At 45.7% G+C, this 18,661-nt stretch overlaps 1 protein-coding gene and 1 long non-coding RNA gene across 2 annotated transcripts; one reads left to right on the top strand and one right to left on the bottom strand.

The window, feature by feature from the left end:
- Positions 1 to 1,963: 1,963 nt before the first annotated feature.
- VIM (vimentin) lies at positions 1,964 to 9,185 on the top strand. The gene is made up of 9 exons (XM_048951453.1): positions 1,964 to 2,598; positions 2,687 to 2,747; positions 5,895 to 5,990; positions 6,130 to 6,291; positions 6,738 to 6,863; positions 7,493 to 7,713; positions 7,809 to 7,852; positions 8,265 to 8,350; positions 8,820 to 9,185. Exons 1-9 carry the CDS (start codon positions 2,054 to 2,056, stop codon positions 8,859 to 8,861), a joined length of 1,383 nt encoding a protein of 460 aa, XP_048807410.1. The 5' UTR covers positions 1,964 to 2,053; the 3' UTR covers positions 8,862 to 9,185.
- Positions 8,357 to 17,075, bottom strand: LOC125696159 (uncharacterized). The gene is made up of 3 exons (XR_007378205.1): positions 15,079 to 17,075; positions 10,811 to 13,188; positions 8,357 to 8,489 (listed from the first exon to the last, which is right to left on the bottom strand). It is a non-coding gene; the product is annotated as an uncharacterized LOC125696159 (long non-coding RNA).
- Positions 17,076 to 18,661: the final 1,586 nt, after the last annotated feature.

The following is an 18,661-nucleotide window of genomic DNA, read 5'->3' as shown; positions in this document are numbered from 1 at the left end:
GTCTTTCCTGACAAGTACTGTGGAGATCCTTCAATGAGGACAGTTCTTGTTCCCCTTTGGGCTTGGGATGCAAATATGGACTACGTTTATTGCAGCTGTACAAGAAACTTCCTCCATTTCTGCACCTGTGCAAGTGCCCACTAGCAAAAGGTACTGTAGGGCTTATTGTAGTCCTTATAACTGAATATCTTTGCATTTTTAGGGAAATTTCACAGGGAGAAACAGCAATGAGGCAGGTGGCCAAGAGCACATATGGCAGCACTGACATAAACATATGAAAATTATATCCAAAACAAGAGGTCCTGTTTGTTTTTTTTTGTTTGTTTGTTTGGTTTTTGTTTTTTTTTTTTACCAAAGCAAACACATCCCTGAATTTCAGGGGCAGAGAATTGTCAGAGTGAAGGATGGCAGTTGCGTGTGCGTGCCATAAAGGTTTTGTAGAGCATAAACAAGCTGTGGGCCATTAAGAGAAGCAAATGGAGCCAAGTGTACCTTTAGCAGCCCAGCAATCTGTGACAGCTCTGTGCTGAGTGCAGCTCTTCCCTTGGGGAGCCACTTGCTGCCTGCTGCTGTGCTTTTTGCCTGTGTTCCTCTACTTCTCATTGCCATCAGAACCAAACTACAGCACAGAAAGGAACACAGTCACTGACTAAACAATCAAAAATCTCCCGCTGCAACCTTAATAAAATATATGGGCTCCAATTCTTCTCATAAGATACAACACCTGGAGGACAATAGCCAACCCTACTATGAGCATCTTACGGACATCACCTCACTCCCCGCCCGCTGCTCGTGTTCAGGTTTATGAGAACTCTCAGTGCAGACATTGCTTCTGCAGGACTGCAAGTTAGAAAAACTAAGTGGTAGCGTTACATCCCACAAGTGCTAAAGGATACACTGCAGATATCTTTGCATTGTGTCAGTCACTTTTAGAGCAAGGTGGAAAATGGTGTCACCAATCAGATGTGTCAGAGTGGGATTGCTTCCTGGAAGAATACACCTTGGGCTTTGGGCAGCCCAGCTTTACGTTCCCTAAGGGATGGAAGTCTCACCACCTCCCTTCCACCACTTCTGCATTCACGCTGAAAATGGTCTTGGGGAGTTTTTCTTACTGCTGCTCAAGTTTTTCCCTGTCCATTGTTACACCATTGCGATTGGTCCTTCTGTCTCACTGGCAGCCCCACACTGATAGCTCAGTTGCAGTAGAAGAACGGGGATTTCTGTCCTGACTTTGAGGCTCTTTGGGGATCACTTCTAACGACCTATTTGTAAGAGCTCTTTCCTGAGACAGTGACCGTGTGCTTACAGAAACTAAAAACAAACAGACCCTTGGTTATAACCGCTCCTGCCGCTCCCTCAGCGACCAGGAGCACTGTGCCCGAGGGCAGAGCGGTGCCCCTGCTGCAGCCGTGGCAGTACCGCAGCGCCCGTCCGCAATGAGCGCAGCTCCGTCGGCACCGACGAGGCTGGGCGGGTCCCGGGCGCTGCGAGGAGAGCGCTGAGCCCCGAGCACCGGACGGGAGACCAGATGGAAGAGGTGCCGTATGAAGCAACTAACCCCAAACCCACCGACAGTTCATGTTTCTGTCTGCCCGCTTTGGACGTTCGGTAGCCCTTCGTGAATAGCGAGCATCACTCCCCCGATCTTGGTGCCTTTCAGCAAGCTAAGAAGGAAGGGACGGGGCTCGCACAAAGTTGCACAGACGCATTTTCAAGCACTCGGCCCATGCTAGGAGCGCTGGCGGAGCACCGCAGCCCGTCCCGCCCTCGGAATCACTGCGCTGTCGGAGGGGCGTAGGGCCCCAAGGAACCTCGGCAGCCGCCCCGGGTCCCGCCGCCTTTGTCCCCGCTCCGCCGCCGCGGGCCCCCCTCCCCCCCGCTCCTCCCCGGGCCCGACGCGGCCATTGGCGACTGTCGGGCCGGGGCGGGGCGGCGCGGGGCGGTGGCGCCCCATAAGAGGGGCCCCGAGTTGGGGACGCCGCCCTTCTTCGCCCGCCGCGCTCCGAGCCCCGCTCCGCTCCCGGATTACAAAGCCGCTCCGTTCCTCGCCGCCATGAGCTTCACCAGCAGCAAGAACTCCTCGTACCGCCGCATGTTCGGCGGGGGCAGCCGGCCCAGCAGCGGCACCCGCTACATCACGTCCACCACCCGCTATTCGCTGGGCAGCGCCCTGCGGCCCAGCAGCGCCCGCTATGTGTCCGCCTCGCCCGGCGGCGTGTACGCCACCAAGGCGACGTCGGTGCGGCTGCGGAGCAGCATGCCGCCCATGCGGATGCACGACGCCGTGGACTTCACCCTGGCGGACGCCATCAACACGGAGTTCAAGGCGAACCGCACCAACGAGAAGGTAGAGCTGCAGGAGCTCAACGACCGCTTCGCCAACTACATCGACAAGGTGCGCTTCCTGGAGCAGCAGAACAAGATCCTGCTGGCCGAGCTGGAGCAGCTCAAGGGCAAGGGCACGTCCCGCCTGGGCGACCTGTACGAGGAGGAGATGCGGGAGCTGCGGCGGCAGGTGGACCAGCTGACCAACGACAAGGCCCGCGTCGAGGTGGAGCGCGACAACCTGGCCGACGACATCATGCGCCTGCGGGAGAAGTGAGTGCGGGGCCGGCGCGGGGCTGGGGCCGGGCGCGGGGCGGGCACCCACCCCTCCCTCACCTCACCCGTGTGTCGCTGCTTGCAGGTTGCAGGAGGAGATGCTGCAGCGGGAGGAGGCCGAGAGCACCCTGCAGTCCTTCCGACAGGTGGGCGCGGCCGCCGCGGGGCGGTGGGGGCGGAGGGTCGGGGCTGGGGCTGGGGCTGGGGGCTGGCTCTGCCCGCACAAAGGCTGCTCGGCGCAACCCCTTGTTCTCCCCGTTGTTTTCTTTGGGGGGGGTGCCGCCGTCCGGGGGGAGGGTGAGGCTATTGTCCCGCTTTATCCCGGTCTGGCCGGCTCCACAAAAGCGCTCCGACGTGGAATCGCTTTCTGATCCAATAGTTGTGAAAAGGCGCAGCCATCTGCGCGTAGGGCTGAAGGGTATTAATGGTTTCTATGGGATTCACCGAGGAATGCAGATCCAGGCATTATGGCCGGTATGGTGGCAGCAGATTGAAATAATAGATCCCTTTGTGTTGGAGGGGAGGGTGCCGTGGGCTGCATTCCTACCAAATGTGTAATGGTGGGGGCATATTCCAAGGGGAGACTGTGTGGGAAATACTGAACTCCTTCTGGATGAACCACGTCGGTCTGCACTCTCAAAAAACTGTCCCAGATTCTAAGTATTTCCTATCAGCAGTGTTTGCTGATCAGAAGCAGACAATGGGATCCTTGGGATGAGCTCACAGCAGCTGTCTGTATCCCCTTTGATGTGCATTAAGAATGTACAATTTAAGCTCATATAAGCAAAGATGTTAACATAAGAAACAATGCACTGGAGCTCAGTCTGTAGGAAGTTGCAGTGTCACACAGATGAACCAAAGCCGATGTGACAGCCAGAACCAACTGTGAAGCCTGCGGAAAGTTCTGAGCTCAAGTTTTGATTTGTGCAAAAACAGCTCTTGGCTTGCATTGAGGGCTGTTTGGAGTAGCAGATGTTCAGGAATGTGCCTTCTCAAAACAAGATAACTTCCTGAAACCTGCTGGTGTGAAACAACACTGCTATCACTCCTCTGGGCGGGAAGCAGCTGCCCTCCATCTCCAGACAGCTGGGCGCAGGCTGACCATCCCAGAGCTCTCCATAGGCAGTAATAGGTGTCACCACACAGGAAGTCATCGTTTGATTTTTAACATTTCCCTAATGGTCTTAGGAAGACAGTGTGAGAGCAGACACCAGGCAGGGTCTGGGAATGAGGTGTCCACTGACGTTCTGGGGGCTGAAGCTTGAGATTGCAGCTCCAGGTACTGCCTTTAATCTAGGCTGTTGTGTTACCAGGGTTGAGCCAATCCAAGCAGTTGCCAAGTCAGTGCAGAGGCATTTCCCTTTTTGTTTTAAATTAGTAGAGTTCAAGCACAAGCTCCTTTGACCTAAAGCTAGTTTAATCATGCATGCTGTTCTGGTGCACTTCAAGGCATGTCTTCCTCTCCCTCCAGCCGATGAAGCTTTGTGAAGGCTGTGGGCTATTATGTGAGCTGTGCTGTGCGTGTCTCACATTCATTGTCTGCTTCCCTTCCCTGTCGCTCAGCCTCCAGCTACTCTGCCCATGCACTGTGCCCACATAACCTCTCAGTTTTACATGCAAAAACTGCAGATCATTGTGTAAATTGACTTGTGACATAAATGGTACATGCTGCTGAGTTTGGTTTGAACAAGAGTATACCCAAATTTTCCCTACCACAAAAGAGTAGTTCTAACATAAAGATTTTGAGAAGAAAGTATGCTTGAGAGTTACTGAGTTTTTTTCCTCTAAACAAGAAATGCCAAGTGACTTTCCTCATGTGCTGTGGGGTGTCCTACATCAAATAAGCCTAGGGATTTGGTGACTAGTTTGTGCAACAAAAGAGGCATCATAATTAGTGAGAAAGTTATGTACTGCAGCTTTGTCAGATGCTCTGACAGCAGGGAACAGATCTGAGCCCATGACAAAGCGAACAGGTCAGCTCCTGGCTAACAAGGGATTTCCTGAAATAAACGAGGACGTTCAGCCATTGAAGAATCTCTTCAGATAAAAATCAATACATAGTCCAATTATTCATATGTGTGACTTAAACCTCGTTTACTCAGGCTATTAATAGCTTTTTCATTTACATGGCTTTAGAGAGTGCAGAATAAGTGCACTTAGCAAAAAATACAGTAAAATACACATTATGTACTCAACAAGCCTCCAGTTTAAAATGCTTTTTGTATATTAGAAGTTTCTTAAACTTCTGTAGCGCTTTGGTTCTGAGGAAAAAAAAAAGATCCCCTTTAGTACTGAGACTTGTGTAAAATCCACTGGAAAGTCTTTGGATTTCTCAGTAGTCATGTAAACATGTTAGGTCATAGTTGTGTAATTTCCTTCCAGAATGGTCTTTGAGTTTTTTGGGAGGAGAACAAATGTGTTAAGGAATTTTTTTTTTCCTCTGAACTGGAGAACAGAGCCAAGACGAACCGTGGTGTGCAATTGGAGTTGATAGGAAACTTTCATAATACATCGAAGGGACATTCTGCTGGATAAAGAACAGTGGAGAATTCTTCTGGTGCAAAAAACTTAATCCCTGAATAGGAGTAATCCAAAGGATTACTTCCTGGTAGCCTAAGGAAAACTTTTCCTGTTTCAAAGGTGCTGTAATAGTGAGCACTGCTGATTAGGAACGTTTATGTTCTGGACAAAATATAGAAAGGCTGTAATGCAAATAGTGAAAACATGATGCTTACGTTAATACAGTAAGAACGTAACCACGCAGCCAATGTGAAAGGATCAGTCTTCCCCTTTATAAAGTGCTTTACTTGCATCTTTAAAATCTAAGCAGTTACTGATCGATGGTTAATTTTCAGTTATTTTTTGAACAAATTAACACCGCTTTCATGTATCATTCATGGCGTATCATCTCTTGTGCCTTAAATGAATTTTTGCTGTTGATTAAGACTATCTCTGTCCAGCAAAGGGTGGAGTATTTGCCAGCTAATGTGAGGGTGTAGGCAGCAGTGACTGACTCCGTTTGTGTTTATGCTCATGCCTTTTCCTCCAGGGACATCTGTCAGACTGCTTGGAGTAGTCTGTAGTCCTTATGCATACATCTCTAGATTTGAGCAGGATTTATACCCACCATGATGTGTGCTCTTGGTCATGGTCAGCAATGTTGTAGCAAAGATGACACTTTCAAATGCTGCATAATTCACAAAATTGTGATAAAGCAGCATACAATGATCTCTGAGGCTGGGGTAGGAAGTAGCAAAAATAAGATTGCTAATTGTTCTCTTCTTTCTGATCAGGATGTTGACAATGCCTCTCTGGCACGCCTTGATCTTGAGCGCAAAGTTGAGTCCCTGCAAGAAGAAATTGTCTTCTTGAAGAAGCTTCATGATGAGGTAAGCTGAATGATGAGGTCTGTGTCTGGGCACTGTCAGTCAAGTGAACAAGTAAACTCTGGTTCTGGCCCCTAGTCCTAACCTGTGCATTTTCTGCATAGTGTTGTTTATTAACTCTGAGTGTCTACTTCTCTCTAAGGAAATCCGGGAACTGCAGGCTCAACTCCAGGAACAGCACATCCAAATTGATATGGATGTTTCTAAGCCTGATCTTACTGCTGCCCTGCGTGATGTCCGTCAACAATATGAAAGCGTTGCTGCTAAGAATCTTCAGGAAGCTGAAGAGTGGTACAAGTCCAAAGTAAGTAAAATGCATTGTAGGATTATACAGATGCAGCAGCTGGCATTCAAATGAATTTTAGGTAATAGCTTTGCTGCAGCACTCAGTGTTCCTTCTGTACAGAATGCTAGCATAACCACAGAGTAGAGTAGAGTAGTCTTTAAAGTCTCGGTCTGGGAAGAATACAGTTGGAAAAATCATTTGTGCCCTAAGTGCAGCATCAAACTAATGGGCTCAATTCCTGTTCTTCCTTATTCTTGTAGCTGGAGGCAATTCTTAAGTATATATTTAAGAAAGGATTTGAAACATAACAATCAGGAATAGAGAAGTTCAGTGTAATGTTCATGTTTATATTTCAAGAGCTAGAACTTCCCTGCAGTGGCTTCAGTTGCTTCCAAATCCTGGGTCTAGAAGTAGTCCATTACACCATTTTTGTGAAGTGCTAACCAAACTGGGTGTATCCTCAGTTTGCAGATCTCTCCGAAGCTGCTAATAGGAACAATGATGCCCTGCGCCAGGCCAAACAAGAAGCTAATGAATACCGCAGACAGATTCAGTCTCTCACCTGTGAAGTTGATGCCCTTAAAGGAAGCGTAAGTAGATGATGTTCTTCCTGATGCAGCTTTTTAAGCACTATGCTGCTCAGTGGGTGGGTGTGGCTGCAGCTGATCTCCCATACCAGACAGCAGTGTACCCATCCTTCCTGAAGAAGACTCTCTGGTCTCCATTTGTCTGCATGTACTGTGTAGTGCACTGCTCAGATTGCTATACTAAACTGGTCTTTCTCAAGGTGTAAACAATATGGAATGAGCTATACAAAGCCTGAAGGGACAGTGGAAAAGTGCAGATCTAGCACTTTCTAGAATCCAGTTGCCTGAAAGGCTGGCTTGAAATTGATTTAACTGTATAATACACCTGTAGATTCCCTCACCAAGTGCTGTCTGCATGCTGACTTGTACTGTGTTTGGCTTACTGTGGGAGTTTGCTTTGCTGTCTGGTAGAATAAATGTGAAACGTCTCATCAGACAGCAGAATACCACACCTAGACTTCGCAAGGGGAGGATAAGGAGATGATAAACTGGGGACCATGTTTGAGTATCTTCAGAAAGGACACTGTTGTTCAAATTCCCTTTGTGTTTTTCCTTATTTTAAGTTATAAAGGTCCCTTGACGTTAGAAAGAGTGGCTGAACTGTAGTTGTACTTGACTTTATTCTCTTCCAGAATGAATCCCTGGAACGCCAGATGCGTGAAATGGAGGAGAATTTCGCTGTTGAAGCTGCTAACTACCAAGACACTATTGGCCGCCTGCAGGATGAGATTCAGAACATGAAGGAAGAAATGGCTCGTCATCTTCGTGAGTACCAGGACCTGCTGAATGTAAAGATGGCTCTTGATATTGAGATTGCTACCTACAGAAAACTGCTGGAGGGAGAAGAGAGCAGGTAAAAATCACATGCAAACACTTAACCTTCTAGCAGTTACTGTTTAGAGATTCTGTACCATTGTCTGACTTCATCCATTTCTTCTTTTCCTTCAGGATTAACATGCCTATTCCAACCTTTGCTTCTTTGAACCTGAGAGGTAAGCTGTTTCATTTGGGTCTGTGCTTTTAATCTTCAGCAACAAGGTCATGGATAGTTACTTTTACTCTGGCATTTGAACTGGTGTAAATGCAGCTGTATATGGAAGTCATTCTTACACACAACTACAGTATTTGCAATTACTTAATTTTGGATGAGGTGCTACTTTGTTCCTGGGCCTACACATAAAGAAAGTATCAATACATAACAGAAATCCAGATCACTTGTTGAAGTTGCTTTAAGAGGAATAAGAAGAAAATAAGTAAAGCAGGTTTATAATTCATTATCATTCAAAGAGAAGAGGACTTCTTCATATACTAAACTGGGATTCTGAAAGTAGATACTGACGTTACTTGGTTCTTTGAGGAGGCACTTCATTTAGATGCTTGCTAACAATACGTTTTCTTCTCCAGAAACCAACATTGAGTCTCAGCCAATGGTTGACACTCACTCGAAGAGGACACTTCTAATTAAGACCGTGGAAACTAGAGATGGACAGGTTGGTGGTAACTTCAGTTTTTTTTATTTCTATCTCAGCTGGTTACTTTGTCCAGTGCTGTAGCCTTGGCCACTGGTTGGCATCAGTACCTGGCAGTCCAAGCTGCATGACTGAACATGCAGATGTAGCAAATGTACTTCTGTGGAACAGACCACAAAACAGATCTGAGAATAGCTTGAGTGGCTGACAGCCTCTGTTTAGAGGAGACTTTAGGTTCAGTTGAGTTGCAAGCCCTCAAGATCTCTGTCACATAAGAAAAATGTTGCAGAAGCATTTATTGAGGGTAGGATAGAGTATTTGGACTAAATTGATGTTTAAATGGTACCTGCACACACTTAGCCATCTGAACTTCTCATTCATAGGCAAATGCTGATGCATTTGTTCACATCTGTGCTACTATTTGGTTCAGTTCTAACTCTTTATAACAACTGTCTTTAAGCTTAATGCAAGTGTCTCTGCTTTTCAACAGGTTATTAATGAAACTTCCCAGCATCATGATGACTTGGAGTAAAGCTGAAGTGAAGATGCAAACTTAATGCAGGAGAAATTCTTACCAGCAAGGTTTTAAAAAGTTCATGTCTTAAAGGAAGAAACAGCTTTCAAGTGCCTTTCTCCAGTTTTTCCATGAGCGCAAGATTATTATGCTAGGAAATAGGTCTTAGATCTTGCAAACTGACTCTCCCCGAAGGATTAGAGTTTACAATGGAGTCTAGTTTACAAATAGCAATATCTTGTGCTGCAATACTGTTTTTAAGTATCTGAATTTAATAAAACTGCTTTTTCCAGCACAGTATGAGCAACCTGTCGCTACTTCAATAAATCTTTGGAAAATGGCTCTTGATGTGTTCTAATTTAACTTCATGACTTTCTGCAAAGCCATAACTTAATGCTGGAATTACTTTACGGTTGACAACTCCAATACTGATTGTGTGGAATATTGTTTTCAGATTAACTAGACAAACTGTCTTCCCATTTACTGCTTAGGTTTTGGAACCAATTAAAATGGACTATAACTGGCAGATGCATAATGTATTGATACTTACCAGTTGAATAAAATGATACTTCAAGCTAATAAAAATTAATCTTGTTTTCATATATCAGTTATCCAGTTGATGAGCTGAGTACTCAAAATGCATTGGAGCTAGGCTGTATAAAATGTGTTAGACAAATAAGTGAGACGTAGCTCATGCACACCCTTATCTGAGACAGCACCTTTGCAAAATTAACAGCTGACTTGATGTATTGACTTCAATTTCCAGGAAAGATTAGTTCCCAAAGGCTTGTTTGTATTACAGAAGCTAAAATGAAGGCTTCAGCTGGAGATACTCAGTTTACAGAGATATTTAAAGGGAAAACAGCTTTCCCTAGCTGTGCTGTAATATTAGCTCTTTCTGAACACTTTTCTAATAGAGAGGAGAGCCTGACTGATCTGTGTTTTCTGCTGAATATCAGCCTCAGTGCAGCCAAATGGGGGCAACTCCCATCTGGACTGACAGCCTTTTGAGAGAAGGGAGAGGAAGAAGGAAGAGGTTTCAGTTCTCTCTGAATGGTATTAAATTAAAGTTTCTTCTCTTCTGCAGAACAAGACGCTTTTCAAATTAATATAGTCAAGGTACAAAAGTAACTTCCATTCCACATTACTTCTGTCTTTCTGTAAGCATTCAGTAAGATTTCATTTGTGGGATGAGTAAATGAAGACTAGAACTGTTTGATAAGTATGCATTGCATTCATTCCTTTTTCAAGGTGAAGATATAAAGGTTAAGTTCAGTGTTGTGCAGACACTTTCATAAGCGTGTGGGAGCTGATCTTTACGAAAGATTACCCAGGCAAAAAAATAACATTTTTTCATTGCAATTAATTAGTTTTTCCCTTTGTTTTAGTGCATGATTAACAGAAGCAGTGCTGGTGGGAGGAGGCAGTGGAAGTCCACATTTCTATGCCATTAGCTGCAACACCCAGCCAGGAGCTACACAGTAATCAAGATGCCAAAAGGGAAGTTAGTCAGGGACAGCCTAGTGAGCAAGATACTCTCATTGAAAAGTGAGAGCGAACCCAGCATCTCATGCTGTACAGGTTAAAACACAAGGCTTTTTATGTAACATACAATTACAGTTGGGAGGTGCCCTTTGCGATAGCAGTAGCTCTGGGCACATAACAGCTCATTCTGAGCACTTAACTGATGCAGGTGTCTGCAACCTTTAAGGATAAAAATGCAGTAAGGCACTTCCATCCCGCCTACAGCAGCTTTGGGAACTAGGGAGCTCATTTCTGCTGAAGCACTGGGGAGCACCGAGTAGTGGCACTGCTGGGCAGGAGGAACAGGCTCTGCCTACAGACAGCAGGGACCTGTGGCACATGCTGCGGGAGATCACCTGAGTTGTGAGAGCCCTTCAGACGCTGCTTCTCCCTCTGCCACCAGTTGCCTGGCTCAGTTCTTTCCATTGCCCTTGTTTCCTTACCAACAAGATAAAAGTAGTGACTGTCAAGCCTTGACAGCGAACCAAAGGAGTTATTCCTGGTTCTTGTGTTCAGGGTTACTCACAGCCCAGAGAAATACGCAATAGTTTTCAATCCTGCAAATAAATAGAAATAAATAAAATTTGGTTGCCAAGGGGATAGGAAGGCTGGAGGAGGCTATTCTGAAGCCTGCAGTCTGTGCAAGCACAGTGTTCTCACAGCAGAAAGCAGAGCACGTGGTGGCTGAGTAAACCTTGATTGGATTGAGGCATGCCAGGCTCATGCTCATATATAACTGCTGTAAGCATCTTAGTGCTGAGCCAGCAGCTAACAGACTTGTGTTCTCACCCTAGTGACCCCACTATGGCTGTGGGTCACAGCTGCAGCTGTGCAGACCCAGTAACCAGCCTTGGGATGCTGCTCCTACAGCCAAGCAGCAGCATGGACAGACAGATTTTCCTCCCTCACTGAACTGTTATGAATGGAAGTCACCAGGTCATGGTGTGATAAGTAGCAGCAATTACTGCTAAAGGCAACAGGGCTTTCTCTCTCTCTTTTTTTTTTTTGTAAATGTTGATATTGAACTAGAATTTCTGATACATTGCCCTTTCCAGTTCACCAAGGCAGAACTGATTCTGCCTGTCACTTCTATTGCATTATTAAACCCTATGGTATCTAACTCCACCCTCTGAGGGTGTAAGGATATTAATCCTCCAGATAATCTTGAGTCCTTGTACTTGATTTATTTTGCTTGATGTGACCAAGAACTTCTTGCCTTGCCTTCTCCCTTCCCTTATCTTGCCATTAGCAGAGACCCTATTCCAAGCCTGTGGAAACATGTAATACAAAAGCATGGCAGAGAACTACTGAAAAGGAGTGGTGCTCAGTTAGTGACTGCTGGGCGTCCCCTGCAGTGAGGCACCTGTAGCCCCAGGCTTTTCATGCAAAGCCACAAAAGCACCCAAGGAACCAAGATCTTCATAAAACTGTTTATAGAAGACCACCCATCCTCAGCTGTTGTGAAAGTTCCACCAAGGGGTGTCTGTATCAGAGATGGTACCCAATTCTGACTGTGATCAGAGAGTTACAGGGCTCATGCTTAGAGTCCTAGGTAAGAGTCATAGAATAAAACCATAGGATTGTTTGAGTTGGAAGGGGCCCTTAAAAGCCACCTAGTTTAACTCCTCTGCAATAAGCAGAGATACCTACAACAGGTGCACAGAGCCCCATCCAGCCTGACCTTGAACATCTCCAATGATAAGGTTTCCATCACCTCTCTGGGCAACCTGTTTCAGTGCCTCACCATTCTTATTAACAAACACCTTCCTTATATCCAAAGTCTCCCCTCCTTTTATTTGAAACCATTTCCCCTTGTCCTCTCACAGCAGATCCTGATAAAGAGTCTGTCACCTTCTTTCTTATAGCCCCATTTTAGATACCAAACAGCCACCCTCAGATCTCCTCAGAGCCCTCTCTCCCACAGGCTGCACAGCCCCAGCTCTCTCAGCCTGTCCTCAAATGATCCCTTGGATCATTTGTGTGTCCCTCCTCTGGATGTATTCCAACAGGCCCACATTTCTCCTGCACTGAGGACTCCACATGAGGTCTCACAGCACAGGGGTTGCTTAAGCCAGCTGGTGTAAAGGGAGATGCCCAGGAGCGTGAACCCCCACATTCAGAGATGAGTGGCTGAATGGCTACATAGAGGAGCTCACTGATGCCCTAATGACAGATAAACATCAGACATTCTAATTTCAAATTAATTCACAAGGGAAAAGAAGAGAAGCCTGGATATTATTGAAATCTCTGAAGTCCTTTGCATTTAATTAACTGCTTTAACAGACATTTGCTTGAGAGCAGTCACACATACAGAACTAGGAGGTGCCAAAAATAAAAATCACATTTTGAATCTTCACTTGGTCCTTTCGTGCTCATGCAGAATACTACAGATTTCAGCTGCAAACTCACAGACCTTTCTCACGCAGTGCACATACCAGACCTTACTTCAGCAGCTGCTTCAGTGAGTGTTCACAAATCCCCTGAGATAGATATTACAGCCCTGATCTGCACATGGGACTATGTAGAACAACCACCAAAGCCACTGCTGGGGTCCTGGCCCCATGAGGAGCCCACAGGTGAAAGGTGGTTTTGAGCTTCGGTCCACAGCAGCCAAACTCACTGCCTCAGAAAAGCGCAAGTCCGTAGGAGCCCAATCTCTGCACAATGGCATGTAATGGTTTCCATGCGAACTCCTCAGCCTGACATTTTCTGCCCAGCTCTTTTTCAGAGACGTATATCAGCTGTCCCCCTGTGGTGGGTTACACGAACTGCAGCCTGTGGAAATGTTTCTCCTGTCTGACGGGTCCTTACATCGAGCACACTGTACGGGTTTGTAAAGTACCAAATGGAAGTAATGATTCTGAAGATGTCTCAGATTTGGTAGACACCAAACAAAATCACTTTCAGGATGGAGAATCGTGGAAGATTGACTCCAGCCAGCAGCCGAGCACCCACAGCTGCTTCCCCGCCTCCCCCGTCCTCCCCCCTCACCTCCAATGGGAGAAAATAGGAGGAACAAAAGTGAGGAAGATTTTGGGTTGAGATAAAGACAACTCAACTGGTGAAGGAAAGAGAGGAAGACAAGTTATGACCGAAGCAGAGGAAATCATACAGTACCGCTGCAGACCTGCTTTTCATGAACCCACGCTGGCTAGTCCCGACCCCCCAGCTGGCCTACACATGCTATGTGATCTCCCTCGAGAATTATGTTCTGTAATCTTTTCTAGCATGATGCTGTACAATTAGGGATACCCATTTGTATCAGTTGTCCCACTGTGACACCTCCCAGTATTTTTCTTCTGAGCTTTCTCCTCTCTAGGCTGAACAGTCCCAGTTATCATGGTCTCTTCTGCTGTGTCAGATGCTTCAGGCCCTTCTGCTAGACTTGCTCTATTATGTCCATGCCTCTCTTGCAGTGGGGAGCCCAGAGCTGGACAAGGCACTGCAGGTGGGCATCACTAGGGCTGGGCAGAGGTGACTGTGCTCCTCAGAAAGCGTAGCTTCACTGTGGAATTACACTGACTGGTCATGAAAAGGATCCATAGGTGGGGGTGACCCGGCAGATAGGAGGGAGAGTAAAAGCAGGAGCTCTGCTGTAACTTACGAACAGGCATAATGGGTCAGACCAACTACCCTACTTACTGAAAGCGTTGGCTTAAGAAACAGGACCCCAATTCCTAAAATAACTTTCATTTTTGGAAATTTTTTAAGTCAGAGCCTTTATCCAAATCATTTATAAACTTGTCTGATCTATTTTGAAACATTTGATATTTTTTTTTCTAACAGCCTTTATCTTATAATATGACAGCAAACAAACAAACAAACTTTGATCATTTTATTTTCACTTTGTGATTATTTTGTTTACTTTCCAGTAGTTCCTGTGTTATGACACATAGTAAAAATTAATTTTGCATTCAATCCATGACAACCCTTACTTAGCAGACTTCTCCAGTATATCCCTGACACATCTCAATATACTTCCACTGTTCATACTGTCTTATTGTTTAGGAGCCCTCCTTTAAGAGCTTAAAATCCTCATCACTCTTCTTATTTTAGTTTTGGTATAATCTATTTAAAACACAGTGACCAAGATAACAAGCAGTCTTCAAGACACATGCATTGGAGCAATACAGAATGACATAAAGGGAACTCTCACTTCGTGCTCAGTTATTTTAAGGTAAGTAAAAATATCCCATCTAGAGTTTTGATGATTGCTCAGTACTGTGCTGACATTTTCAGGAAGTTATTCACATTGACTTGAAGTCCTATTTCCTAAGGACTAATAGCTAATTCAGAACTCCAGCTACATAGAGTTATTTTTTCTCCATGCTTTGGGGTCACTGACGTTAAATTTACATCTGCTATTTGATCGCCCAGTCAGCAAGCCAACTGCAATATCCTTCTGCAACTCCGAGCTTAGCATTGATACTGACTGCGCATAATAAATTTGCAAGAACAGAAACTTTGTTAACTTACTATTCATTCTTTGCTAGATCACCAAGGAATATACTGAATGCTAAAACCTAAACTGCAAATACTGGTGGGAGCACAACTTCCCTCTACAGTGAAGGCCATCTGTTATTGTAATGCCATAATGTGATGGAAAGCACAGCAATGACAGCAGAGCAGCAAAATCCCAGGCTGCAGCAAGTGGAGACTTGCCCAAATACAACAGCCACACACGCAGAAACAAAAGAAAAACACTACTCACCCCCAGAAAAGCTCAGGCATACAAGAATCTCCAGCAAGATACTCTTGCTTCCACTATGAATCCTTGAATGTCGGGAAGGGGTGGATCCCGGCTGCACCCCTTCTGGTCACTCAGCTGCATTGCATACACCTGAGCTCCTCTGGGCTGGCCCTGCCTTCCCACCAGGTGCTCAATCACTGTTTCAAGCCATGACTCAGCATTTCCACTACAATTATGTATGTCTTTTTCCCACTTTCTGACTTGAAGTAGAGAGGATCTTTCCCTGTTACTCCTTAGAATTCTGCAAAAACTTCTGGCAAAACTTTCCATTTGTCTCACCCTTACCCACAAAGAATCACAGAACCATAGAATATCCCTGGGTTGGACCCACAAGGATCATCAAGTCCAACTCCTGGCTCCACACAGCACCACCCAAAATTCAAATCCAGTGACTGAGAATGCTGTCTAGGCACTCCTTCAGCTCTAGCAGTTGAGGCTGCACCCCCTGCCCTGGGCAGCCTGCTCCACGCTCCCACCCAACCAACCTCTGGTGCAGACCATTCCCCTGAGCCCCAGCTGCCCGTCCCCTGACCAGCTCCATGCCATTCCCTCGGGCCCTGTCGCTGTCACACAGAGCAGAGCTCAGCACTGCCTTCTGCTCCCTGTGAGGAGCAGCCGCCATGGCAGCTCCCCTCAGCTTCTCTGCTCTAGGCTGAGCAAACCCAGGGACCTCAGCTGCTCCTCATACATCTTGACTTTTAGACCCTTCACTACTTTCATAGGCCTTCTTTGGACACTCTCTAGTAGTTTTATGTCCTTCCTGTACTGTGGCACTCCAAAGTCTACCCAGTGCTGGAGCTGAGGCCGCATAGAGCAGAGCGGAACAGCCCCTCCCTTGCCTGGTGGCAGTGCTGAGCCTGCTGCACCCCAGGGCACAGTTGGCCTTCAGGCTGCCAGGGCACACTGCTGGCTCACATTCACCTCGCTGTCACCCAGGCCACCAGACCTCTCTCTGTGGGGTTGCTGTCCAGTCTCTCATCCTCTAAACTGTAAATGTACCCAGGATTGCGCTGACCTAAGTGCAGAATTCAGCAATCGCTCTTATTAAACTTCATGTTGTTGGTTGTTGCCCAGCCCCCTGGTTTGTCATGATCTCTCTGTAAGGCCCCTCTGCCTTTGAGGGACTCAATGGCTCCTACCAAACTTGTAAAATCCTTACAGACATCTCCACTAGATTCATGAGGCGTGACTTCCTCAGGAAAAAAATGCATGTGGAATTTTACTCAGTATAGTTGCTTTTACAGTTTCTTCTTCTGATTTTACAAGATAAAAATGTTAGATTTATTGCTCCGTAGATTTCAGCGCTGGCCTGGAGCCTTATTGGAGTCTGAAGTTTTACTGGCCATTGACTATTGCTCCAGCACTGAATGCAGCAACTGAACTAGCAATGAGCAGTTTTCCCTTGAGTCACTTCAGACTTATTTTATTGTTGTCATCCCCTATTTTTCTTACCTATTTGTCCCTAAGCCTCTTCAGTTTGAGTTTGTTCTTAACCTATGACATGGGGCTCCCTGACCTTATTATCAAGCTGTAATCATGCAATAATTTTCCTATGGCCTTACTTCTGTTGAGTAATTCTTCTGCCTCTTCACTTTTTCATTTGAAGTTGCACTAAGTTTCAAGTAGGCATAATGTTTTGGATGTGTGTGAAAGTATTTTTTATTAGCAACTTGCCTCTTGAGCTATTTGATCTGGAGATTTACTTTTCATTTACTTTCCAGAATTTTCTGTTTTTCTCATGTGAACGTGATTTTCGTCAACTTTAATATTCATCTCTTTTTTTTTTTTTAATTGAGCTGTTTTGCTGTGGTTTTGTTTGCTTGTTTATTTGTTTTTAAGAGGGTTTTCTGCAATATAAGAGGCAGTGTTCAGTGTTTAATATGGTATCAAACTGTCTCTTTGTGTCTTCTCAACTTTCAGCCTTTTAGTTTCTTTTTACTTTTTTCTTTTTTCTTACTTTTTTTTTTTTTTTTTTTTAATAAGAATTGGTGCTTATGTTTGATGAAAGCTTCCTTTTGAAGTTCAGCTTGATTGAAGTGGACTTCCAGAGCATTTTTACTTCCTGGTTGGATATTTAATATCAGTACCTGCAACTGCTCTGTCCTCATCACCGCTAACCTTTCACTTTTCACACAAAGTATAAATTATGTATCTCTCTCTTTCCTTTGCAAGATATATTCTTAGCATTTCTCGCCTTTTATCCGTAAGTGTCTAACCACCTTTTCCTTCACGCAGTGCAGCTCCAGTGTATATAATTGAACTTGAAGCAACTGCTTTGAACATTGTGTCACCTGTTTTAGACATGAGAAAGGGTTTCAGATGAAAGCTTGTTAATTCTCTTCCCCGAATGTATAAGATGAACTATTAAGATGCAGGGCCTCTTTTCACACACCTTGTCTCAGGGTAGAGACCCACAGGGAAGAGACTCTACCCACTAGAGACCCTTCTGCCCCCCATCTGCCTGGCACTCAGCTCTCAGGAGGAATGTGGGAGCTCTGACTTTGGGGGGGGGATGAGGGAGGGGGCTGGCCAAGATCCTTGCTTATGCCTTCACAGGTTGGTACCTTAAGCATGAGGAAAGCAGCACTGACAACAATGCAGTTGGGTAACCTGATGCCACCACTGACCTATTGAGTCAGCGTAACCTAGCTCAAGTCCATAGATACACCTCTCTACCTGGCAAACTCCTGAAGGACTGGGTAGTGATATCCCTACTGACTGTATAGTTACACACACTGTATGAAGATTTCTTTTTTCCTCTCACAGGTGGGTCTCTATAGGAGGTTGCATTGATTTGAAGGTCCCAGTGAGGTGGACCAGATAAAGATGGCAAGTTTGGAGCATGCACTGGCATATTTTTGGGCCCCTCACTACAAGAAAGACATCGAGGCTTCCTTGTGTGGAGTGTGTCCAGAGAAGAGCAACAAAGATGGTAAGGGGTCTGAAGCACAAGTCATATGTGGAGCAGCTGAGGAAACTGGAATTTTTCAGTCTGGAGAAGAGGTGACTCAAGGGAGACCTTGTTGCTCTCTACAACTACCTGAAAGGAGATTGTATCAAGGTGGGATTTGGCCTCTTCTCCCATGTAACTAGAGAGAGGAAAGGAAGTAAATGCCTTAAGTTGCACCAGAAGAGGTTCTGATTGGGTATAAGGAGAAATTTATTCCCCAAAAGAGCGGTGAGGTACTGGAACAAGCTGCCCAGGGAGGTTGTGTAGTCACTCCTCCTGAAGGCATTCAAGAAAAGGGTAGATGTGGCACTGAGGGACATGGTTCAATGATATGGTGGTGACGTGTTGATGGTTGAATTAGATGATCTTAGAGGTCTTATCCAAACTTACTGATTCTGTGATCACAGCTTCCTGTGCTGCTGCCCCACACTGCAGTGATAGTGAGATGCACTGCACTCAGTAGAGCATCAAGCAGTGTATCGGTATCTCAGTGTGTATCACTTTGCCCAGGAACTGAAAGGCTTTCCTTAGCTCCATCAGAAACATCACAGACATCTGCAGACTGAACCCAAACAGTACAGAACAGTAATATGG

Source organism: Lagopus muta, chromosome 7, assembly GCF_023343835.1.
Source record: "Lagopus muta isolate bLagMut1 chromosome 7, bLagMut1 primary, whole genome shotgun sequence".
In the NCBI taxonomy this organism is placed as follows: domain Eukaryota; kingdom Metazoa; phylum Chordata; class Aves; order Galliformes; family Phasianidae; genus Lagopus; species Lagopus muta.
The sequence above is the reverse complement of the archived record's forward strand: the minus strand, read 5'-3'. Positions and strand labels throughout refer to the sequence as shown.